This window comes from Canis lupus, chromosome 9 (genome assembly GCF_011100685.1).
Source record: "Canis lupus familiaris isolate Mischka breed German Shepherd chromosome 9, alternate assembly UU_Cfam_GSD_1.0, whole genome shotgun sequence".
NCBI lineage: Eukaryota > Metazoa > Chordata > Mammalia > Carnivora > Canidae > Canis > Canis lupus.
The window spans coordinates 48,093,720-48,119,833 of NC_049230.1; the positions used below are offsets into that span (position 1 = coordinate 48,093,720).

A 26,114-nucleotide genomic window follows, 5' to 3' on the forward strand; every position below is an offset into this window, starting at 1 on the left:
ATCACACATCACTGGGCTGGGATACAGCCGAAACACCCAAGTGCTTGGAGCAGCACCCAACGTCAGAGAAGACGACAGTCACGATCCCGGGCAGGTTCCTCCTATGCAACCTTATGGGGAGCTGGTGGGATGATGGGATGATACGCTGTTCATCTGCTCAGCTCCATTGGCCACACAGAAGTCCAGGGCTGCTTGCCCATCTTCCCTGACGGACATAGCCAAGCAGAACCCAGTGTCTGCACCACTCCTGAGCCATCAACCTCGTGGTGTCCAATCAGGATGCAGCTCTCCAAAGTGAACTTCTCAGCAGCCCCCACATGGCTCATGTGTGACACAGTGGGACTCACCTGTCATGGTGTGTTCCACAGCCCTAACCAACAAGAGTAGAGTGCCTCCTACCACGGCTCCTCACAGGGCTACCCTCTGCAGCCTCCCTGCACCTCCTGGCAAATCCGTGGTTTTCCCAGCCTCTGGTTTTACCTTGTCCAGAATGCCATACAAATGGAATGACAAAACATATGGCCTGTGGGTCTAGCCCCCTTCACTTAGCAAAACATGCTCAGTACAATCTGTGCTGCTGTGAAAGTGAAGTTGTTCCTTCTTCTGAGTTGCTAAGCACTGCCCACTGTAGACACACCACAGGCTGTAACCAGGTGATGGGCACCTGAGTGCTTTCAGCTTTGAGTGATAAGAATAAAGCTGCCATAAACTTCCACGTGGCCCTTCCCACTTTGAGTTTTCTGGGTACACTTGAAGACAAGAATCTACCAGGTGTTTGCTTTTCATTTTTTGGTATGAATTCCCTTCTCTAGCAGGCCTCGTGTGTGTGCTTGTGTCCATCTGGGAATGGGAGATAGGAGGCCACACGGTAACCCAGGTGAAAGCCAACAAGCCAGGAACGAGGGACGGGTGAGGAGATGCCAGAGCGCTAGGTCTTCTGGCCACTTCTCCTGCAGGAGCAAACTGTGCCCTTACCTTCCCTCAGCAGCTCTGTTTTCATGCAGCAATCCTGCTTCGTCTCCCCCTTCGCCGGAACTGCCTGCTAAAGAAGAAACAGCCATCAGCCTGGATTCACCCACAGGCAGACTAAGCAATTTGCTTGCCAACATGACTCCTCAAGATGGATGTCGTATCTGGATCCAGATAAAAACTCACTATCAGATGACTGGACAGGGCATATTTAAGCTGGCAGATAACACAGCCACCTCCAGGAGGAAGGATGACGTCCAGAAACCAGCCCAAGGAAACTTCTACCTTAGCTGTATTTTTGAAGATAGTCTTTTTAATAATAAGAATGTGTTCATGCATTACTTACATAATTAGAAATCTCAAAGGTTTTGGTTGTTATAGGAATGCTATAAATGATATCAAAGTGCATTCTGCTGCTGATGATAATTCATCTAAGTATTTCAAATGTCTAACAACCTACAAAAAATTACAGAAATGGATAAATCAAGAAAATTCAATAAAAACGTGAATCCTTAAACATTTGCTGTACTATGCAGAGGCATGAATTACCTCTTGGTAATTCATTCAAAGGTCTCTTGGAATTGCTTTTTAAAACTTCCTGCCTTTGGGAGGCTTAGAGTCTGGGTGAAGTGGGTGTAAACACACAAAACACTCCTGACTGGGTCCCTCCAGGTATAGCAGCAGCCACCACCATGAGTCCATGGAGAAGAGGGGAGATGCAGACCCTCCAGGCTCCCCACTTAAGGGTTTCAGAATCTAAGGGCACAACCTCCATAACAACTAACATCTGGAATGTGTTCTCCAAAAGACACCACAACACATTCTCAGAACATTGCTACAGAACCTTGAGCTAGTGCCCTAACCCTGTGGCCCTGGACCACCAAACCACCTCAAGGACGCACTGCAGCCTCCCACCCCATGAGACCCCTTCTTCCCTAGTACTTCCAGAATGCTCCCACCTGCAGCTCCTAAACAGAGCTAACTTCATCTCCCCAGGTACGCAGGACAAGAGGGGGTACAAGCCTGCCACCATCCGACCTTTCCCTGGAGAGCCACATGTGGCTCCACTGGTGGTTTTCAAAGTGGAACCCCTTCTGAAATCCATCTCTTAACCACTCCTGCCACAGGAAGCCAGAATTCACAGTGCCAGGCACCAAGGAAAGATCCAGGGGCTTCCTCCCAGAAAGTGGGGCATCAGATTGGATATGTTCCCCTCAAACTCCAGGGTCTTCCCAGCTGACTAAGGAGCAGCAAAGCCACAGGACCCAGCCTCTGCTGCCCTTCCACACTCTGCCCCCAGCCCCGAACCCTGCCTTTTTGCCCCCTTGGTGCCCGCCACCATCAGACACACCATCCACCAACATAAAAACTCTGGGTTCCACAGGAGAGGCTTGTCAGATAACAATGTGCACCATGCACAAGGAACCCATGAGCGTGTGGCATGATCACTGGTGCCCTTCTAAGAGGACCCAGTACAAGAAAGGCCACTGGCTCCACATCCACGTCTGCTTTCCGCCTGGGAGGATGCTCTGCAACAGCCTAAACACACAACCAGTATCTCCTGCATGAATAAAGGAGGCAGAGTGGCAGCCACTCTAATAATCCCTCATGGGTGAGGGCAGAAGAGGGCACTGCCAGCTTGCACATCTAGAAGTCCAGAGGCCCAGAGGTTGAGCCCAGGTGATGAGCTCAGCCCACGATCAGAGCAGGAACAACAAAATCCAGATGCTCTCTGTGCACTGAGCTTATGTGTATGAGCAAAAGGGAACATGGTCTTTGTCACCTTTTCAAAAGGGCTAACAACCTACAAAATGGCCACCAAACCAAGAGAGGGCTGGAAACAGAACATGCGGCCCAAACCAGTAACACAGTCCAGTACTGGCAGCAGAACCGAACAGAACTTCCATGCCGACTTCGAGCCCTGCCATCTCCAGCCCAAGGTGCAGGCTGTGGAGATCCTGACAGGACAAGGTGGGTGGGCGGGTGGCCTGAGCTCCACAGCAGGATGAGGAGGGGGATACTGGCTCCAGATGCACGAACAAGGTAGGGAGAAAGGAAGCAGACACAGCATGTACAGTGGAAGTTCTGGGTGCTGCAAAGGAAGCAAGGACACTCTGGCAGCAACAAGCACAGGAGGCACAGAATCTGGGTTCCTCGCTACCATTTCCCATCAAGAGAAAAGAGGCTCTGGGAAGACAGGACCGATTCCAGGTGGGGGTGAGGAACGTTCCAGACTCTCAGACTCCAAAATCACCAGGTGCTGTATCATGGTCGTCCACCATCCTATCTCTGGCCCTGAGATTTCCCACCAGTGGAGTAGAAGCCTTCTGCCCATCTACAGATGTAGGTGGCTATACCTGGGCTGGCAAAGACTGACCCTGGGCACCGGGCAGACGCAGATCTGAGATCACCGAACAACCACTAGTGAGACAGCCTCACAGGGCTGGCCTGCACATGTTTCCATCTTGAATCAACTATCAAGGTTTAAAAGTAGGAGAGTTTACAAAGAATCTGGGTTTACAGAGTCTGGAAAAATGAGAGGCTATAACACCACCAGTGTAGCCCAAGGATGGGCTCTTGGAGTCCCCAATGTGCTGAGCCCTTGACACCCCTCCACGTGGACCTGGGGAAACTCTCTCCTGTCCTGCCCTGCCTTACCTGCCCCAATGATCTGCCTGCCCTTGAAGCTTATCAGCAGCACCTGACTTGACCCCGTCCCTCTCAAGATCTGGTCTTGGCCATGCATCTCAGCAAGGCGGGCTGGGGGACCACAGCATCTAACCCTAGCGCCTGCACCTTACCCCCTCTGCCAGCCAATCACAGCTCCATTCCAACCTCCTCCAGCCCACACCCACTCTCAAACAGTTCTTTGGGGTCCTGAGTTTCTGCCAGGGGTCCAAGAGGTCAAAGCTATCTTCGTTATTAGGACCCACATGCCTGCTTTGCTGTGCTTACTTGGGCATCTTAGTAGGAGTCAAGATGGCACACCAAATTAAACTCCTAGGTGATTAAATCCTTCAATGCTGTGCACTCAGAGAGGTAAAGCCAACTTCACCTGAGAATGCCCTTGGTGAAGCAGTGAGATCAGCAATCTCCCCATTGGCCTTCTCACAAAGGCAGGGGAAGAAAGGTACACAAGCAGCGATCTAGGGCTGCCGGTGGCTCAGGAAAGGGCAGGGGCTGGGCTGAGTGTCAATCACTGGGCATCTGCATTTGGAAGAACTGGCAAGATCTATGGCAATGCAGCCTGGGCATCTGCCAACAGTTTCTCAAAATAAACACAGTAATAAGCCTGTGACCTCAAAGAAAACCAACAGTGTGTGTTGCCAATGTTAAAATTCTGGCTTCTGAGTGGAAATGAGAATTTTGGTAAATGTGTGTCTGCCTCCATGAGCCTGACAACTGCCCAATACTTAAAGAATTTTGATGACAGAGGAAATGTTATTAAAAGAATACAATTTTTTGATATTGGATAATGAAATGTGTCAACATTTGGAAGACCTCCATAAACTTAGTGAGCCAGTGTTTCCCAAATGAGCAATACCTAATCTTTAAAACCACACACGGGTGAAAGGCGCATTAAGATGCAAGGCAGACAGACCATGGGCTTAAACCCCGTAAGGAAGAAAGGCCCTCGATGCTGCTTCAGCCCCATCAGTTTTGGCCTACTATACCAAGCAAAACATCCAGAATTATCTAACAGGCTCAAAATATACCTGTCTATGTGAGGCCAGATTTTCTTCATATATTGCAACCAAACAACACATCCCCTCGGTCAGAAGCCAGACATGAGATATACCAACCTATAAAGCAATGCCAGTCTTCTGAGCTTTTTGTTTTAGAAAAGTTATTTTTCATGGAAATTATTTACCTTAACATGTAAACATTTCACATGTTTACTTTTGTTATTTTTAAGTAAATACATTTTTTTTAAGCTTCAGTTCTAATTTTTGTTTTGGTAAGCACCAAGAGATAGAACCCACATAAATAAGAGCCCTCTGGGGTCCTAAGTAGATTTTAAGAGAGTTGCGTGGGCTTGAAGCTAATGCCCCACAGCAAGGACACCAAGCCCACCATATCACAGGCCTGCTGAAAAAAATCACCTCCAGAAAAACACCAGGGCTCTCACTGTCCTGAGACACGCCCAAGGCCAGCGCGGCACAGCAGTGTTTTACTCACAAATGCACCTACAAACCTACCCTTTTCCTCTCCTCACTGTCAGCCACATGTCCCAGCCATGAAATTAAGTTTCACGACTTCTTCCCCCAAAAAACTGTTTTAAGACCATGATGTAACACACTTTCAAATAATGCTAGAAATATCCACTATTTGGTTCTGTATCTATTTGATTGCATTCAGGAATCTTCTGACAAGCACGAACTAACATGTCAGGCTGTGGACAAGCGTTTAGAGCCAAAAACAAAACATCAACATCTCTGCCTTGTCCGTACCTCTTAGTCTTAAAACCCAAGCATCATCCTTGCTCATTACTCCAAGTGGACCACTGATGATGGCCCAGGACAGAGGAGGAAGGAAAGGGGAACATGGAGGATGAAGAGAAAGCCTCCAGGGGTAGGCTTCTGCCCTGCACCCTCTTCTATTCCTCATTCTTCACCTCACCAAGGCTGCTTGGGGACCTACAGTCAAACAGGAGCTAGGACCTAGAACTCAGAACTGCCAGCACTAACAGTTCTTTCACTTGTCTATCTAGGCTTGCATTATAACAAATGCCCAACTAGAACAGTGCTGTGATGGCCACAGACCAAAACGCCATAGTGGGCAGGAGGAGGCATTGTACAAAGCCTATCCAGGATGTGATCAGAACAACAGAGCAAGTCTTCCAGGAAAGGTAGAATCGAAAAATGGAGTCCACCTGGCATGCACCTGGTGTGCTGCAGGTGGGTCTGACCTTCTAGGAAATGACATTCTGCTCTTCTGAATGTCCACCTAATACACTAAAGCACTGATGTGGATGGAAAAAAAAAAGAAGGAAAACTGTCTAATCGTTGATTACGATACGATATACACAAAAATCTAGGACACCCCACATGTCCCGGGGGTGAAGCAGAACCTGAGCCCATGCTGGACTTCCTAGGCCAAGTCCACACCCAGCAATCAGGGCAACTGGCACTACAAGCTGTCCAAGCCATGGAAGTTCAGCTGTAACACAAATCATTGTTTTAGTCTAAGCATGTTTACCTGAACTTCAAATGTAACTAGGTACCCTGTATTTTTTATTTGCTGAATTTAGCAACCCTGCTCTGAGTCCATGGGAGTCCATGAAAGACAGAAAGAGTCTAGGTCTCTGTAATTCTGAAGTGGCAATGCTGACTGACTGACTGACTTATTTATTTAAGTCAGGGGTGGGGGGCACAGGGAGGAGAGATAGCATCTCAAGGGGGCTCCCTGCTCAACACAGAGCCCAAAGCAGGGCTCAATCTCAAGACCCTGAGATCACGACTGAGCAAAAATCAAGAGTCAGATGCTTAACCGACTGAGTCACCTAGGTGCCCCATTTTTAAAAATATTTATTTTGCTGACATTTTCAAAAGGTGGTACTCTCTGCTGTGTGAAATCCTATTCCTAAGAAAAAAAAGAATTATTAACAAAATAATTTCTTCACAGAGAACAGATGACAGAAGAAAATAAAATACAGAGAAAAAAACCCAGGGGCACCTGGGTGGCTCAGCGGTTGAGCATCTGCCTTTGGCTCAGGTTGTGATCCCAGGGTCCTGGGATCGAGTCCCACATCGGGCTCCCTACAGGGAGCCTGTTTCTCCCTTGCCTGTGTCTCTGCCTCTCTCTGTGTGTCTCTCATGAATAAATAAAATCTTAAAAAAAGAAAAAAAAAGACCAAAGACATTATAAAGTCTTATTCTAGGGTTTCAGATATCCTCACCAATTTAACCCTACTCTGACACTTTCTCAGATGCCCACAGCCCTAAGGTCCCTATGGCCTTGGCCTGGACCCTGCCCATCTCAAGTGTGCAGGATGGGCGCAGTATGATCTGCACAAGGACACAGCTGTGACCTCTGCCACCAACACACACCTACCTTACATCCTCAACAGCACATTTCATGCAGCCGAGACCCCTCTACTCCACAAAAAAAACAAAGCAGCAGCTAAAGTACAGTCAAGCAACCAACCAATTCTAACCACACAATATTACAGAGAGTACTTCCCAGGAAAAACACTTAGGTTTTTGTTTTTTAAGACAAAAAAGCAAGGGGCGCAGGGGAAGGGGAAATGCCAAGATGTAAAGACCACGAAAGTAGCATCTACTCTCTAGGTGAACACTAGTACCTAGAGTGGCTGTGTCCATTCTAAGCACGTCAGATTCTTCTCAGCAACACAGGATGAAGAGGGCCCTGGCACATGGGGATACATGTGGACATAACCTAGGTTTCAGCTAGAAAGAACCTACTCCAAGTTTGTACAGCACCATTACTGGATGTGGTATGTCCCTCCTTTTAAATGTGATCATGGGGCACCTGGGGGGTTCAGTCAGTGAAGCATCTGCTTCAGCGTCTGTCATGATCCCAGGGTCCTGGGATCGAGTCCCATGTCGGGCTCCCTGCTCAGCAGGGAGCCTACTTCTCCCTCTCCTTCTGCTCTCAGCTGGTGCTCTCTCAAATAAATAAATACAGAATTTTTTAAGCTGTTTAATGTAATCATCAAATAAGCCTGTACCAATCATTTACAACTTAAATAACACAATCTGTAGGTAAAACAACCTACCCCTCTGTGACATGTTAAAGTGAATGCATTTCCTTCTCAGAACAGACTAGGACTTCTGCTTTGCCACTCAGAACAGCATTGCTTTTTGTCCACAAGAGGTGCTTCTCCTTTGTCAGTGGACAAGAAATGACCACATCAAATGTAACTCTTCATAATACAGTTAACTTCAATTTTATTATATTTTATTTCAGATACTTTTTTTTAAAAGATAATTTCTGCTACTCAAACAGTATAAATTACAAAGGGTAAGATTTTTTGTAGAACCTTCGTTACTACAACACACAATGTGTATCTAACTGTCCACCCCTGTGAGCCTCCTCTTCAGCACCTGGGATGCCCAGGGCCTTCCAACACAGATGAAGAGCCTTAGACACAAGGTTAGTAGTGTGCCCAAGGCCATGCAGCAAACCCTGCACATGAAGTTCCAAACCCACTTTCCTGAGGCTCAGCATCCCAGGTGCCTGCCCCATTGGTTTCTACCACACTGCTCACTTTTTTTTTTTTTTTTAAATAATGACTAGTGGGGAAAGATAGAAACTCTGACATTACTCCTTAGAAGATTCCTGTAATTTGGAACACCTGGGTGGCTCAGCAGGTGAGCATCTGCCTTTGGCTAAGGGCGTGGTCCCAGGGTCCTGGGATGAGTCCTGCATCGGGTTCCCTGCAGGGAGCCTGCTTCTCCTGCCTGTGTCTCTGCCTCTCTCTGTGCTTCTCATGAATAAATAAATAAAATCCTAAAAAAAAAAAAAAAAAAAAAAAATTCCTAAAATTCTAAGACAAATAAAGGCTGGATAAACTTTTGGATAATCTGTATTAAAGGTATTCAAAGACAAGCCCATAAGACCAAATACTGTTACCAATTTAAACTCTAAAGACATGGCAGAAAGAACCATGCAACGTTGTATCAGCTCTACATTAGGACTGGCCTTTGGCTCAGTGAAGGAAAGCCTCCAGTGAACCCTGGAGTCTGGACAAGGGCTAAGCCCCCAACACCAGCCCAGGCTCAGCCCACCTCATCCACAGCTAGATACCTCTCGAAGGTTACACAAATAGTGTCCACATCACAGGAACAAGCCAAGGGCCACAGTAATGATCATTCTGGGTAAACTCTGCTTAAGCGGCTATTATTTCCCCCACCACGTCTCTGCATGACCAGCATGAGGTATGGGCTAATCCTGGATAGTGGAAGCTTGGCAGGTGCCTTCCCACCCAGATCAGGCCCATTTACTCAGGTGGAACCACGAGAAGCAGAGAGCAGTCTGCAAGGAAAAGTTACAAGGGAGAAAAGAGAATTGTCTATCTCAGGGCTCTTTGGGTCACTTTTCCAGAAAGCTCTGTTCTCTCAGGAGAGCTGAATTACCAAAGCCCAATTGTTAATCTGGCTTTCTTGACAAAGACGTAACTGTGCAAACTACTCTGGAAATGAGTGCCTTCTCACAAAATCACTTTAACTCCCCAAACGCAATACAAATGATCTGAAGGAAAGCCTCTATTCTCGACATAAGGATCCAACCACAAAAAGTAATCTTATTTATGAGAGTAAAGTGAAACCCTTAAAGTCAACAGAAATTTAAAACTGATTCCAAATAGTCTGTCCATGGGACAGCCCCACTGGTGACGACGCCAGACTGGCCCCGAGGCTGGTGCACAGGCCATTGGCAGAAGCAGATTGCACAAAAACTTCACCAGTCAGTTCCATAACACAGAGGTCACCACAGACACCAAAGCCAATGTGGAAACATGCTGGCGCACAGACCTCAAAGCCTGCTGTATGTACGCTGAGACTGTGCTGGGTCTTCTGGGTCACCCCTTGGGCCTGAAACCTGCTCTCCTGGGCCTGGCAGCACCACATTTCCAAGGCCCCTTCCATGGAGAGCGGCAGCCTTCTCATGGTTCCCTCCAGGCTGAAGCCACCCTGAATCCACATACCAGCATCCACGCACCTGTGTTATTCTGTGTTCTTCAGAACTCCTATCTCAAGGATGCACATTGAGGTTAACTCTAACTGCAACACACACACACATACATCTTCAGTTTGAAAGGAGCCAAAGCCATTTCAGAAAGAATCTGAGAGATGCTGAGCAGCATGGCTGCTAGTAGTAGAACCAGGTCAAGAGCTCCTGGTGCTACGTGGGGAGGGGGAATAGGGCCCACATCCTCCCACGCAACTGCCATCTCCTCAGTGCAGCCTCAAAACACCCCTACCCTGTGGGGGGGTGGCAGCTGCCAACTTTCACATGTTATCTACCAGAGCTATAAAGATACCTGACAACGCCAACATACTAAGAAAAAAGGAAAGGAAAATACCTCTCTAAACAAACATCTTCCAAGTACATGCCTGCTGGACTTATCTTTGTGATTCCAGAGGTGACCCTGCTCTTACATTTCACAATGAGGAAGCTCTGGAAAGATAGGCCCTTCTCCCCCAAAAGAGAGCGCTGCTCACAGGCTTTCGTGACCCCACCACTGGAGACCACCTGAGGCATCCAGCACACAGGGGAGACAAAGAGGGTCTTCTCTCCCTAAGGGGGTAGGGGGGATGTAGCTCCAGCCACAGACAGAGAAATGCCAATTCTCACCTGCCATTTGCTCTTCTCTGCTTTAGATCTCTGCTCAAGATCTGGACTCTGGTCTTCTGGACTCTGGACCATGTCTTCTCCTCAAGAACTGCATTAAAGCCAGTACAACACTTTTTCAACACCAAACGGGTTCCCAAAGATGGGACGATTCTTATGTTCAGGAAACTTGTGAGATGTAGAACACTATCTGCCCACCCCCTAATTTTCAACTGGTTTCCACATACCAATTTCACTAGCTAATTATCAAAAGGGTGGGGAGAAAAAGAATTAATCCTTTCAATATCTGATAGATTTCCTTTTCCCTCTTTTGTCTTTTTGTTTTTTCCCTTTGGCAGCAAAAGGAGTTAGTTCCTAAATTTGGAAAATACAATTACGATCCAAAGTAGCCCCAGAAATTACATTTAAGGGACTGTGAAATATCAGATTCCCTTTCCATCTGCTGCTTAACCCTTAACTGGCCTCTCTGCAAAGGAGAAAACCAAAGGCATTATATGCTTCCGTTCCCTTGATCTAGAACGCTCTTCGCTACTGTGGTTTTCCAAAGAGCCAGACCGACTGAACACCTCACAACACACCTCTCTAACAAGTGATACTGTCATTCCTCCACGAGAGATGGACCATGGTCCCTCACCTTTAACAAGATGGGCCTTTGGACAGCCTGGAGCTGAGACTGTGGCTCAAGTGAGCTCCACAGTGTAAGACCAGATCACACACATCAGCATGGCTCTGCACAGCATGAGAAGCCCCAGCTGTGGCCACCAGTGGGCACTCCAGCCAGCAGCCAACAGAACCAGCACCAAGCACCAGAAGTGCATGCAAACAGGCTTTGGGAGGACACAGCACCCCCAGTGTTAAGTTTTCCAGCTGAGGCCCGAGGCTCATGGACCAGAAAAAGGCCATCGCACTGCTGCCCTACCTGAACTGCTGGCCTCACAAGGGATAAGCAGCAGTTACTGCTGTTTTGAAGCACTCCATTTCATGGTAGTATGCTAAGCAGGAACAGACAACTCCAACAGTGCCCTTCTCCTTTGTGTCCCTTCCAGAGTCACAACAACCGAGGTCGGACCCCTGTGGAACTTGATTTCCAGAGAAGACGCAACACACTGCAAAATGAAGCAGGCACTGTGGGCACCTGTGGGGAGCGCATGGGCCTCCCCCACCCAGAACCCCAGATCCATGACCCCAGCACCCTAAGTTTCCATGAGTAAAGCACCTGGATCCTTTCAGGCCTGTGGAGGAAAACCAAAAAACCAACCACAACCAGAACAAGCTTGTGAGATGTAACTGGCCAAGTGCTAGGCTAGAACAGGTACCTGTACTGAGAGGATAAACCGGGGGCTGGGGGTCACACAACGTTCACTTTCAGTCTAAGTTTCCATGCAATGAAGATGTTCACCTATATTTCTTATCATGAAGAAATATGCTGATTTTCTAGTCTATACATCAGTCTCTTATGAATTCAGACAGTGCAATCACCACAATTTAGTTTACTTAGAAAATCAAGTTTCTAGACCTGCAAAGGTAACACCTGCCTTCCACGGGGACCCTCTGCCCGCTCACCACGTTAACAGCTCCTACCTTACACAGCAGTGCAGTGGGGTCTCTACATGGCTAAGCAGCTGACTGGTGGTGGGTCTAAGTGTACCTGGTGCCATTAGGTGCTCATGGGGCACACAATACAACACTGTGGAATTGGAAACATCTACTCCATCTCCCCTAATTTAATTTGGAGTAAATGAAGATGAAAATTCATGGAGTCCATTAGAAATCAGGATGCCTCACCGGTAGGAGGCACGGAGTGGAGACAACAGGACCATAGGACATAGCAGTTGGCCGTGTGCTTCATGCAGACCCAAGCAGGCCTGTCCACCAGCGACACCCTCCTCCAGCACAGTGACTCAGCACACTGAGAGACACCCTATAAACCAGAGGAATTCAGTTCCACTCAAAAGATCTAACTCTTATTTCTCAGTTTCAACCAAATTTCTCATAGTATAAAACTATCACGGGGGGAGGAAGAGAGGTAATCATGCAAAGTGGTATCATTTGTTAAACCTTAGATTATCAAAATAAAAAGCAAAATGGGCAACACGGCTCATATATACATTTGCCCTAAAAAATTCAGGAACAGGATCCCTGGGTGGTTTAGCGCCTGCCTTCGGCTCAGGGTGGGATACTGGAGTTCCGAATACTGGAGTCCATGTACTGAAGTCCGTGATCCTGGAACCCACATCGGGTTCCCTGCACGGAGCCTGCTTCTCCCTCTGCCTATGTCTCTGCCTCTCTCTCCTTCTCTCTCTGTATGTCTCATGAATAAATAAATAAAATCTTTTAAAAAAATTCAGTAACAGAAATCCACAATGCGGGACATTCTGCAAGACTACTAACATAGTTTCCTCATCACAACGGATCAGGGAGTGGGGAGACGGGACTGTTCCAGATAGCAAACATAACCACCAAATGCAAAGTGTGGATTCTGCTAGGACCATCTGATTTGAACAAATCCATCTATAAAATGACATTTTGACATAATTAGAAGGAAATTTAAAAGTAGTTAGATGATACCAAATAATTACTTCAAATTTTGTTGTGTGAAAACAACTTTGTAGTTATGTGAAAGATGTATTTAAGTAGGTTCCATGCCCAACGTGGAGCCCAACGTAGGGCTTGAACTCACGACTCTGAGATCAAGACCTGAGCTGAGATCAAAAGTGGGACACTAAACTAACTGAGTCACAACCAGGTGCTCCAGATGTCTGCATTTTTAAAGATACAGAATCAGAGTTGAGAGGTGAAAATTTCATGACACCTGTGTTATGCTTTAAGCTATCTTAACAACAAAAAGGAAAAGGTAGAGAAGGAAAGAAAGAAGATAGGAACCATGTGGCAAAATCTTGACAATGATCACAGAATTGTAAGTTGTCTACTTTGCATTATGATGGAAATTTAAACTCTTCATAAAATCATAATGAAAATCTAGTTCTAAAATACAGATGACATCTGTATCAAAAAAGGAAAAGTGAGCAGCACCTGGTAGCTCAGTTGGTCAGGCATCTGCCTTCAGCTCAGGTCATGGTCCCAGAGTCCTGGGATTGAGCCCCACATCAGGCTCCCTGGGGAATCTGCTTCTCCCTCTAACTGTCCCCACTCTGGTGCTCTCTTTCATTCTCTCACAAACAAATAAATAAAATCTTAGGAAAAAAAAAAAGGAAAAGTGTACCCCAACATCCCTGCACAGCCCACCTCGAGCCCCGAGGTTCTAGCCACATACCCCACAGCAGGACTGGCACCGTTCCATAGTTCAAGGTCACGGTCTTGTTCCTCTCTTGACTAAAATGGGTACAACTACACAAAACCCAGCTAAGAGGGCTGAGAAGACTGCAGAATGCTTTAAATGATCGGCAACACTTACGAAATATTGGCTATTATCACTGCTTAATGTATTTAATACATATATCAAAAAGATACGTATAAAACCTGCTATTTGCCGGACACACACTTACCACTCGGCCTCCAAATTCAACTGTTCAAACACAAGCCCCATGCCAAGCGTGACTCCAGCCCTAGTCGCCTGATTCTGCCACTGCTCTCTCCTCTCCATCCATGCCCTAATTTCCCTTTCCCAAAGATCCCATTACTGTCACTGCTTTAAAGCTCTGCCAAGACCTGTTCCCAAACAGGTGAGTCCTGCCCCAAGACTCAGGCCACCCCCCGGGGGCTGCCACACTCACACCAATCCTCCCACTTGAGACTTCTCTTAAGGCCCTCCACGAGTCTACAATATTACACTCTTGAAAGAGGCCCTGGCCCGCCTGCACCCGCCCACTCCCTCATCACCAGCTCTGAGGCCAACCCCACTCCCAAGTGCTCACAGGCCCTGCTTCACCGGAGCCCAAGAGCATCACTCACAGCTAACACACAGGGCAGGTGAATGTACAAGGTCATCTGACTCTTCTCCAATGCAAAACACGCCTCTAGAAGAATGTTTCTTCATTTCTTACTTTTATAAGAACTCCCTTCTAAAGTTAAAATACATATATATTGTTTAGAAAAAGCCACATGACAAACACCACTGGAAATACCCAAAGGTACGTATAAATATACTTCATGAATGCCAATAAAGGGGTCCTTCTCCTGACAATATTCTGGCACCTTCACCAGTATCAGCCTATTGTTTCCTACAATTCCCACTTGATGCCTTTTCCACAATCTTCCAGGCAGCACAATCAACCTTCTCATTAGTTCTATTTTGCACTTCAACTGAATCAGCAATTTCCCGTGGATTTTTAGTAAACTGTGCTTCATTTATATTTCAGGAAACACTAACATTTTTAAAACCCCTGGATTAAAGGAGTAAGGGAACAAAATGACCAGAGCCAAGGAGGCACAAACCCATGATCCCTGATTGGAGAGGACAAGGCTGAGAGATGGTGCCCATGCCACACCTATTAGGATGGCCCTGGTCCAAACAAACCAAAACAAGTGTTGGCAACAATGTGGAGATGCTTAAACCCTCATGCACTGCTTGTGGGAATGCAAAATGATGTGGCTCCTGTGGAAAACAGTCTGGTGGTTCTTCAAAAAAGTTAAAGAATGATCACATGACTCAGCAATTCTATTCCTGAGTATATACTCCAAAGACTGAAAACACAGTCAAACTTGTACACCAAAGTTCATAGCACTCCAAAATAATTCAAAAGAGGAGCGCCTGGATGGCTCAGTCAGTTAGGCATCCTACTCTTGATCTCAGCTCAGGTCTTGATCTCAGGGTCACATGTTCAGGCCCTGCACTGGAGCCTACTTTAAAAAAAAAATCAAAAGATGGGGAAAAAACTCATGTGTTCATCAGCAGATGAATAAACAAAATGTGGTCTGTGTGTGCAATGGAATATTACTCAGCCAGATAAAAGAAATGGAGGTTCTGGCACAGGCTACAACATGGATGGCCCTTGAGAATATTATGCTGAGTGAAATGCCAGACACAAACAAAAGCCAGATACAAAACGACAAATAATTCTACTTATGGGAAATATTTAGTTTAGGCAAATTCACAGAGACAAAAAAAAGGAAAGGGGAGTTATTGCTTAATGGGTACAGTCTCTGCCTGGGGTGATGAAAATGTTCATCATAAAGACAGAGATGATGGCCATACAACACCTGTAAGCATACTTAGTGCTATCCAAAAGTAGGGTTACAAATGGCTGAAATGATAAGACTCATGTTTAAGTATATTTTACTACAAACAAAAAAAAGGGGGGAGGAGATCAAGAGGTGTGCCAGGTGTGCCTTTGATGCAATCATGGACTTTAACAGAGCCAACGCAATTCTCAGAAAGGATTCCTTTACAAGGAGAGATGGAAGCGAATACAAATCAAAATATAATACTACTTGTGTAGTAAAAAAACAGGATTAGCACACTAGTGCTCACAACACGACATTATAAACTGTAATTTTTCAAAGAGATGTACTAATCTCCTGATGTTGACAGCCATTTTACAGCTCTAAGAAATCCACACTAACAGAATTAGGAGTAGTGGGGCATCTGGGATGCAACCTCAACTCAAATGGCTCAGGAAAAAAAATCATCTTTCAACTTTCCTATTAAGTTTGATAGTGTTTCAAAAGAAAAGGAAAAGCAATTATATACACAGGAAAAAGTGAAATATCTACAGAAAACGACTACACATTTTCGGTAGGCTCAAGTCTCTGTAAAACCACAGAGAAGGAGAGATCTGGATGTTTATACACCAAACCCTTACAGAAGCTGTGGGGACAGAGTGTGAAGGGTTACGGGGACTGGGAGGGCAGGTCTGACCTTAACAGGACTGGATTTTCAAAAGGAAAATTCATATATTATTGCATGCCTTTACATTTTTAAGTAAAAGAAATGAATTGGGAAAAACTAAAAAGTGAAAACTGCCCATAAGGCAACTACTTTAACATCTATGCATAGCCTTCCACACACTTTTTAGTGCAAGTATGCTCATAAAGGTACAACCGACACAGATCCTACCAATGGGATGCCACAGATACTGCTAAGGAACCATCTTCCCCTTAACTAACGTGAGCAAATAAATTTTTGCCACCACAGTCGCAGCAGCAACGGGCTTAGAGTACCCACTGTGCACTCGCCCCCGACACAGGACCCGACTGAGACTTCCACAGCGTCTCAGCATCATAAACAACCTTGAAGTGAACATCTTCACTTAATATACTCCTCTGCATGTAGTTCTCTGTAAATTTCTCTAGGAAAGCTGTAAAATAAGGAATAGTGCTAGAAATTAAAGCTAAGCTTTCTTTTACACAAAAGATACACCATAAGTCTCAGCAGGGAGAATCTTAACCAGACTGCATGCTTCGCGTGGAGCTGGAAGCAGGGCCTAATCTCACAACTAGGGCCCTGGACAGAGAGGTATTTTTCTCCTTCTTAAGACTGAACTACTAAGTCAGTAAAGTGTCTGCCTTCAGCTCAGGTCATGATCTCAGGGTCCTGAGATGGAGTCCCATGTTGGGCTTCCTGCTCAGCAGGGAGCTTGCTCCTCCCACTGCCCCATCCCCTACCCCCGCTCCTGTGCTCTCTCTGTCTCTAATGAATAAATTTTTTAAAATATTTTTTTAAAAAGACTGAACTACTTTAAAAACATTTTGGAAAATAACTCCCTTTCCTTCTCATGTTCCTCTGTGCTAAATTAAGCAATTCAGTCTCAACTGTAAGAGAAAGGAACCTTCCCCCGTCCCAGTCCCACTTTACAAGGGGCAGGAGCCCCAAGCCCAAGAAACAAACAGCATGAGGCCAGACCACATGGTCTGTCTGCCCTAGACACAGGAGAACAGGTGGGGTCTACACATCTAAGGAGCTGGCAACAGAGCAGATCAGAGAAGACATGAAGCACTGGAGTGATCAGAAACACTTCCTCCCAGCCAGCCTCAAGGGCTCACATCACTGAATGTCACTGTTTTTAGACCAAATCATTAAGTAGTAACTCAGTTGATTCCTAATATCCTTTGCAGGCACATGAACCTCCATTGTTTTCCAAGTCAGCTCTCATGCCACAGCTTAGGTGATGACACAAAGCACTACACAACTCTGATTTACATGAACAACCTGTTTTTCTGAAGTCCAAACTTAAACAGAGTTAAATCACATTACCAAAAAGATGTCTATGGAATATGCCATTTGCACAATACCCCTTCTGCCCTGGAGTTCCACCAACAGGTTCATGTCCCGCTGTGTGGCCTTAATGAACCTGCACATAACAGGAACATCAGCTCTTTCTACTATCTCTTGTCTATAAATGTTATTTTAACGATTCTTATTAATGCATTATATTCCATGTCCCTGCTAGTAGCCCATAATAGCAGCTTTCCTAACCCGACTTTAACAAAGTCTCTGAAACAAGAATGCTTGTCAAGTGGTGAGCTCACTAACCCATGTAAGTAAGAGGGGCCCTATGAAACAGAAACATGATCCCAGCTCTTATGCTTATCACTATAACTGTATCAAGTGGCAGCACTGAGCAACACCTAGAATCCACAAAAGTCAGGCTGCGGAGAGGGTATGCCTTTAGGGTAATTGTTATTTCTTTTTTTATTTTTATTTATTTATTTATTTTTTATTTATTTTATTTTTTTATTCATAGAGACACACACAGAGAGAGAGAGCGAGAGAGGCAGAGACACAGGCAGAGGGAGAAGCAGGCTCCATGCAGAGAGCCTGACGTGGGACTCGATCAAGGGTCTCCAGGAACTCACCCTAGGCTGCAGGCGGCGCTAAACCGCTGTGCCACCGGGGCTGCCCTATTTTTATTTTTTTAAAAGATTTATTTATTTGAGAGAGAGCATGAGTGGAGGGCAGAGGGAGAGGGAGAGAATCTTAACCAGAGTGCATGCTTCACGTGGAGCCAGAAGCAGGGCCTAATCTCACAACCATGAGGTCACAACCTGAGCCAAAACTAAAAATTAGATGCTTAACTGACTGAGGTGACTATTTTTCTGTTAGCACCATGAACTAAACAGCCTGGTGCATTGGGGGGGCGGAGGGGGGACGCGCCACCTAAGCAAGGTAGCCCGCCTTTGGACTATGACCCCACCTCCAGCCATGGGTATCTGGGGACCTCAGTGGAGCATCCTCCCAGGGGTGGCTCACAGCTGCCTGAGAAAGGCCTCACTAGGAAGGCAGAGTTCTCAGCACAAGGAAGCCCTAATCCCCCCAAGTCCCTGGTAATGTGAGGTAATGTGTGGTTCGTTTCTACCACCTGGTCCATTTCTTTCTCCACTGAGGCAAATGGGAGGCCCCAACATTTCCTAGGCAGGACACCTAGTTTATCAGGGAGCACACCAAATGACTGGCAAAGCCCCCAGAGAGATAAAACCAGGTAGTGTTGGGGGGGAACACCTGGGGGGCTCAGGGGTTGGACAGCTCCCTTCAGCTCAGGGCGTGATCCCAGGATCCTGGAATTAAGTCCCACATCAGGCTCCCCACAGGGAGTCTGCTTCTCCCTCTGCCTATGTCTCTGTCTCTCTGTGTCTCTCATGAATAAATAAATAAAATCTTAAAAAAAAAAATTCTGCCACCACAGACTGAACTAGAAAAGGATAAAAGCAAATTTCTAAATAGAGAAAAATGGGGGGATCCCTGGGTGGCGCAGCGGTTTGGCGCCTGCCTTTGGCCCAGGGTGCGATCCTGGAGACCCGGGATCGAATCCCACATCGGGCTCCCGGTGCATGGAGCCTGCTTCTCCCTCTGCCTATGTCTCTGCCTCTCTCTCTCTCTCTCTCTGTTGACTATCATAAAAAAAAAAAAAAGAGAGAGAGAGAGAGAGAAATGCCATGACTTCTTAGACATCATACATTTTCGATCAAGAACAGTAATAAACCTGGGCAGCCTGGGTGGCTTGGCGGTTTAGCGTGCCTTCAGCCCAGGGCCTGATCCTGGAGACCCGGGATCAAGTCCTATGTCAGGCTCCCTGCATGGAGCCTGCTTCTCCCTCCGCCTGTGTCTCTGTCTCTCTGTTTCTTATGAGTAAATAAATAAAATCTTAAAAAAAAAAAAGAACAGTAATAAACCATCATTTCCTTACACACACACACACACACACATACACACACACACACAAAGGGTTGGTATTAGGTATTAGGAAGAAAAAACAATTCACTTGAAATATTTAACTTTTTAAGATTTTTAAGTATTTTATATATCCCAAACCCAGTGACTACTGTAAAGGAAAATGATTTTTACTGTTTCGTTAGTATCCTGCATCATGAAAACAGGGGTTGACATAAACACACACCAACCCCTGGGCTCACTCTAAAGCCCCAAACTTGGATAAGCAAAATGTCTCACTATCCAAATGCCTCAGTGGTCATGCAGAGAACACAAAAGTCAGATCTGGTTGGTCAAAATCTTATAGGGAAACACAGAATGGGTGCCTCCAATACGGTGACTATACTCGCTTCAAGGCTGAGTCTTGAGGGATGACACAGAGGCTTCCCAGGGACACTGGGGCAACAACCTGGAAATTGGGAAATACGAGGGTAGTGGATGATCCAATATTTCTGGAGAAAACATGAACATTTTTGCTGCCCACCAATTATAAAGGAATGTAAGTATAGTATTTTTGTGATGTTATACCCATAATACATTAAGCCAAACTATAGTTCCTCAAGAAGACCAATTATTTTTGGACAAAAAAAAAAATTTGTAGGCTAGGCAATACAGATACTACGAAATTTTAGCAAAATCCCAGAGCTTAAGGATGAGTACGGTTCTCAGGATTCCAGTTGATTCCTGTATACTGAAGTGCTGGTTATACATACAGCAAATAGATGAAACGATGGTTTGTAAGACAGAACTGCACATGTCCCTCAGACTTAGGGCTCTCTGACAAGTGGCAGTGCTAGTTTCTATCATCCACCACGGCTGCTAAGAAAACCTAATGGACAATAATTTTATAAAGGCAACATGGTATTAATTCAAAACACTGAATGTGTACAGTGCAATTTCAACCTTTCTTAATGGAAATAATTGAATACAATATATAATTAAAAGGTGCTCAGTGTGATGTTTCTTATAGCATAAGCAACAAAAATCTCCTCCACAAGTTAAGACTTCCAAATATTTGATAGGACAATTATATTCAACAGTCATGACAATGACTCTGTGAAAGAAAATCTACCATAGCCTATGAAAATTACTAGTTTTCCTTAAATATATGTAAAACAGACTAGAAACAGTCACATGTAAAAATAAGAACGTGATACAGAGAGAATTTCAAACAATAGGAAGAGGAAATAATAATAACGGCCACTGCGACAGCTGGCTAGCCATGGGGAGAGGTCATCGTATGCACAAATCAACAGGTGCAATGGTTAAAGACAGAGCAATGCAGTCACACGAGCACTAGAGGACACTGAATGACCCTGAGATGAGGAACCCATTCTAAGCCTAACTCCAAGACCAGGAGTCACAGAAGAAAAGCTTCACAGATTTAAGGACCCAAACATTTTAAACATTTCTGTAGCAAAATAAATAAGTAAACTCTAAAAGACTGAAACAATGTATGCAGTTTAAGGTTACCCTTAACTCTGGAGTGGGAAGAAGTAGTAACTCTAAGTCCCTTTATAGAGACAAAGACAACCCACAAAACAACAGGCATGAGAACTACCCCAGGAATGCAAGGTTAATTTAACATTGGAAAGTCAGTTAATTAACATAATAAATATTAACAGATTATCGGACAGGGGTGCCTGGGTGGCTCAGTCAGTTAAACATCCAACTCTTGATTTCAGCTCAAGTCATTATCTCAGGATCATGAGATCAAGCTCCATGTTGTGCTCCACACCAGGCATGAAGTCTGCTTAAGATTCTCTCTCTCCAGGGCACCTGGGTGTTCTGTCAGTTAAACATCTGCCTTTGGGTCAGGTCATGATCCTAGGGTCCTGGGATACCCCCACATCAGGAAGCCTGCTTCTCTCTCTCCCTCAGCCTGCCACTCCCCCTGCTTGTGCTCTCTTTCTCCCTGTCAAATAAATAAATAAAATTTAAAAAAAAAAAACTCTCTTTCTCCCTCTCCCCCCACAATCATGCATGCATGCATATGTTCTCTCTAAAGAAATAGAGTATCAGACAAAAACCACAATGATTAAAAAAAAAAAAAACCCACAATGATCATCTCAATATATGCAGAGAAAGCATCTGACAAAATTCTTTCATGATTTGCAAAGATGCACTGGGGGTTCCAGTTAATGCAATATGGGAGGGAGGGAAGAGGTCGTCTAATACACGTAAGAAAAAGTAAGTTACCCATAATCCTACCACCAATAGTAAAAAAACTTAGTATATCCCTTGCAGGTTTTTTACCTGAACATATTATACGACATACATGCTTTTAATCTATTTTTTTCATTGAACATGACAAAAGTCTCTATAACATCATTTGCAAGACATGCAATAGTGCTGCTGCCAACTCCACTTAGTTATTATGAACACCATCAAAGCTAACCATGCATGCTCCCAACATCGTAAGGGTTTTCAATCACGCTCCAAGCTCCCTCTTCATGCAGGTGCCCTGTTGTGTGTCTCCTGCATTTTCCACCAAATCCCATGGCCACCTTCTTCCTGTAAACTGCATCATCCCCAACGTCGCCAGTACAAGAAGTCTAACTTTTCTGCCTTCAATCTCTGTCCTTTCCCACTTTATATCTACCCTGAAGTTATCTTTCTAGAACTGTGACCTCACAACTATCTGAAAACACCCAGTGCTTCCCACCACCCATGGATTCCAGTTCCCATCTCCCAGCATAGCCCAAAGGGCATTTTGGCACTTGAAGCCAGGAGTTTGCTGGCCAAATCAAGCCCAGGCCCATTTTTGTAGTTCCCATATGCTAAAGATGGTTTTTATACTTTATTTTAGTTATGAAATTAAAAAAAAAAAAAGGCATTAAAACTGCATGTGGCCTGCATACCTGGCCCTTTCCAGGAAAAGTCTGACCCTTGACATAGCCCAACAATTTTTAGACCCCAAAAGCCTGTCAAACATCCATAAGTGTGGAATGCATCAAGCTACTGAGAATGGCTTGAACAGAGCCTCTGAGTCTCTGGCCACTGGCTGTATCCATTGGCTAGCTTTCGTCCTCAAAGATCCAATTCTGCCACTCAGCCTTGCAGGCCTACACAGTTCTGGCTTATCACACATGCTGCACTGAGACTGCCTACACATCTCTCTGTCTCATCAGAAGGGAGGTCTCTAAGAAGCACATGTTTTGATGTATTCACCTATGCAACCCAGTACCTAGCATAATACTTGGTACATAACACATATTCCAGGACTTTTTGAAGAATATACTTTAAAATGATGATTAAATGTAAAATGCAGGCCTCTGACATCAACAGACAAGCCATGTGGTAACAGGAAGATTGCACAAAGTAATGTACAATGAGCCCCCTGGGTGATGTGAACTTGTTCTTTAAGACTGGACACAAGAACAAAGGAAAGCTCCAGAGCTGAGCACTGAGTGTACTGGGACACTGCAGGCTATGAGTGAGCTGGAGGGAATGCCATGTGCAGGGCTGAGGGAGCAGGGGGCCTGGAGAGCCCAGGATGGGCTTCAGTTTCTGTCATCCTAACATTCCTTGATAGATGTCAGTAAATTCTTTTTTTTTTTTTTTTAAAGATTTTATTTATTTATTCATGATAGTCACACACACAGGGAGAGAGAGGCAGAGACACAGGCAGAGGGAGAAGCAGGCTCCACACAGGGAGCCCGACGCGGGATTCAATCCCGGGTCTCCAAAATTGCGCCCCGGGCCAAAGGCAGGCACCAAACCGCTGTGCCACCCAGGGATCCCAGTAAATTCTTTATAGTTCTTTTGGCTCCTAGAATTTGCTTCCTAAAATACAGCCGCATGAAGAGACCGGTGATCATGGAGCCCTGTGGTGACAGGTGTACAGCTCTCATCAGGTGTCTAACAAACAGCAGGTGCTGCTGTTGGTCCTTGATGCTTGCTCTGCTTCAGGACCAAGGACCATGTCTTCCTGGTTTAGAAATTCTCCCTGCCAGACCTCCACATCTCGCTATCACCCATTTCCTCTCACTGTACGTCAGAGAGAGGGAACAGAGCAGCTTTAACTGGTCACCACCCGTCTCAGCCCCCTGGGTGAATCTAAGTCCAGGACAAAACACTGGCCTGCCCTAGATCACTGACTTCAACTGCAGTCTCCTGAGAACAATGGAGTCACTAGAAAGGACCCGTAAACTTGCAGGCCCTCCCAGTACTGGCTGAGGGCTAAGTAAATAATATATTACCACATATTTAAGCTATTTTTTTACATTAGTAGTATTACTATATTCACAGTAATTTTATCATTTTCTATCCTCTCAATTAATACATACTTTTCACAATTGTTACCATTGACAATAGCCTTAAGACTTCTTTGATGTAAGAAAAAACTTTCTAATATATGAGAACAACTGGCAATCTCTGATATAGACTCTCTAAGGGCAGGATTTCCCCTTCTACCAGGTTCTGAAATCACCAGCCCTCAGCCCTTGGTGAGGCCACGTGGCACAGCGTCAGAGCACTGGGCTGAGGAGGACTGACAGTAACTGGTCATGGCCCCTGTGCATGTCCTCAGAGCCACTGCTCAACACCGGCTCCAGCTCTCCCTCCAATTAAAGTGCAGCTTTACTGGAACAGAATTTATTATATACCAAGAAAAAAAGAGAAGCCTAGTCCTCTTTTCAGAACAAAAGAGAGAACAAAAGCAACAATTCTAGCTGAAACACCATGAATATCAAGGCAGGGGAGACAGAGGTGTGAGACTCTAAACCCCAGGAAGCAGCAGTGGTATCTGCCTATCACCACAGAATACCCCAGTATGAGCACATATACAACAGGTGCTCAATAAATAAATACGGAGAATATAAGTATTCTTACACTCTCAAGGACATCATTCTACAAAGTGGCACTGTGCTGACCTGAAAGGAAGATGTGGCCTTTGTGATGCACTCCCTGTAAAAATGCTTAGAAAATCCCAATGGAGACCACATTCTGGCTTATTAGAACAATGGTACCATCTGGTGGTTAAAAGAATAAGTGCAGGCTACAGGCAGAAAGCCACAGAAATATGTTAATAAATGTCCTTTATAATCAGAAAGATTCTTGGAAAAAGACCACATTCCCAATTATATTGGAGATTTAAAAAAAAAAATCTTTCCACAATACTGCTTTGTAACAGGATTGAAACAACATGAGAAAAACACATTTATAGCAGAATTTCATCCAAAACCCTTATTTTGACAAAAAGCCTGCATATGGTTTAAAAAAAAAAAAAGTAAGCCAAGAGCAGAATACTTTGAAGCATATGACACAAAAATGTGAAATTTATCCCCCGTCAGAATGTAAGCTCCATGAGAAATAAGAATATTGTTGGTTCCTCACTGCTGGACTACCACGCCCTTCAATTCACAAAATAAAACAGTAGTTTTCAAACCCTCCAGTCCCAGGACCAGGTAATACTCTATCAAGTACTGAGCATCCCAAAAAGATTTTGCTCCTATAGATCACAGCTGTTGACATGTACCATGCTGGAAATCAAAACAGAAAACCTTAAAATCATCAACACGTCCTTTAAAAATAACAATAAACACATCACATGTTAACATAAAGTATTTCTACAAAAAGTAACTGATTTTCAAAAAACGAGAGGTGTGTGTCATTCCTTTACAAGTTTGCAAATATCTCTTCTGGCTTAAGAGCTAGATTCTCACACATCCTGCATCACATAGCCATCCTCTACAAGTGTGCACTCCACAGCCCCGACACCAGAGTGGGAAAGGTGAATGATGCCCCAATATTAACACGAAGACAGTCTGACCTTCCACAACTCGAAGGAGCTTGGGGACCTGCTACTGTGTCTAGGATGAGGTAGGTGCTAATGGAGCTTTGCCAGGGGGAGGGACAAGCGACAGAGCCTGGCACAGTGTTGAGGAGCTGGTAAAAGACAGGGGACAGAGAAAGACCAAGCGCAGCCAAGTGCAAGAGGGGTGAGGCCTGGTGCACCCTTATTTTATACTGATTACAAGCGTATGATGTAACTGTCTTAGGTAGCTCAGTTTTGACAGCATATTACCTAAACTCAGAGTCATCTTCCTTTCGCGTGTTTACTCTATTTTTTTTTAAATAATGATCATGAATTACACGAATTGAATTGCAGATAAATGAGGGTTTCTATTAAATTTTCTGTAAAACCAATACATGCTCATTTTTAAAAACTTACTATATTCCAAAATATATGACAAAAATCAATACATGGGAGCCTGGGTGGCTCAGTGGGTTAAGTGTCTGCCTTCAGCTCAGGTCATGATCTCCGGGTCCTGGGACTGAGCCTGCTTCTCCCTCTCCCTCTGCCCCTCTCCTCCAATCATGCTCTCTCGCTCAAATAAATAAAATCTTTTTTAAAAAAACAAAACAAGCAAAAAGCCTTACTTTAAAAAAAACAACACTGTCAATCTAGCAATTCAGAATATCTAAGTTAACTACTGGTATATTTCCATTTCTTTCCTAAACTTAGTATGAAATTTTTAAAACTGATGTTCAACTGTAAAGTATACAAGTGCTTACAAAGTAACTATAAGAGGAAACCCTCAGTAATCCATTATTTAAACTCTATAAGGATCCCACCACCGCAGCAAATACACAGTGGGTCTTGGAAGAGCTCCTCATTGAAATGAAGCAGCCCCAGTACACTCTGCTACATGCGACAGCACTGGGTCTGGAATAAAAAGAATCACAACAGTGGCTATAGACAGAGCAGGAGCACAAGTGT

The 26,114-nt window shown here is 44.9% G+C and overlaps 1 protein-coding gene across 5 annotated transcripts in view; it reads right to left on the reverse strand.

Moving 5' to 3' along the window:
* The window catches only part of EHMT1 (euchromatic histone lysine methyltransferase 1), a 144,445-nt gene that overhangs the window by 78,521 nt on the left and 39,810 nt on the right, over positions 1–26,114 (reverse strand). For 3 of the 5 annotated variants that reach the window (XM_038548583.1, XM_038548582.1, XM_038548581.1), the window contains one exon: positions 976–1,042. The exons of 1 other annotated variant lie outside the window; for it this stretch is intronic. In XM_038548583.1, the coding sequence (XP_038404511.1) occupies positions 976–1,042 (67 nt within the window). Of the gene's footprint in view, positions 1–975; positions 1,043–26,114 lie in introns of those variants that run through there. One more of the 5 variants, XM_038548584.1, reaches the window with a different exon arrangement.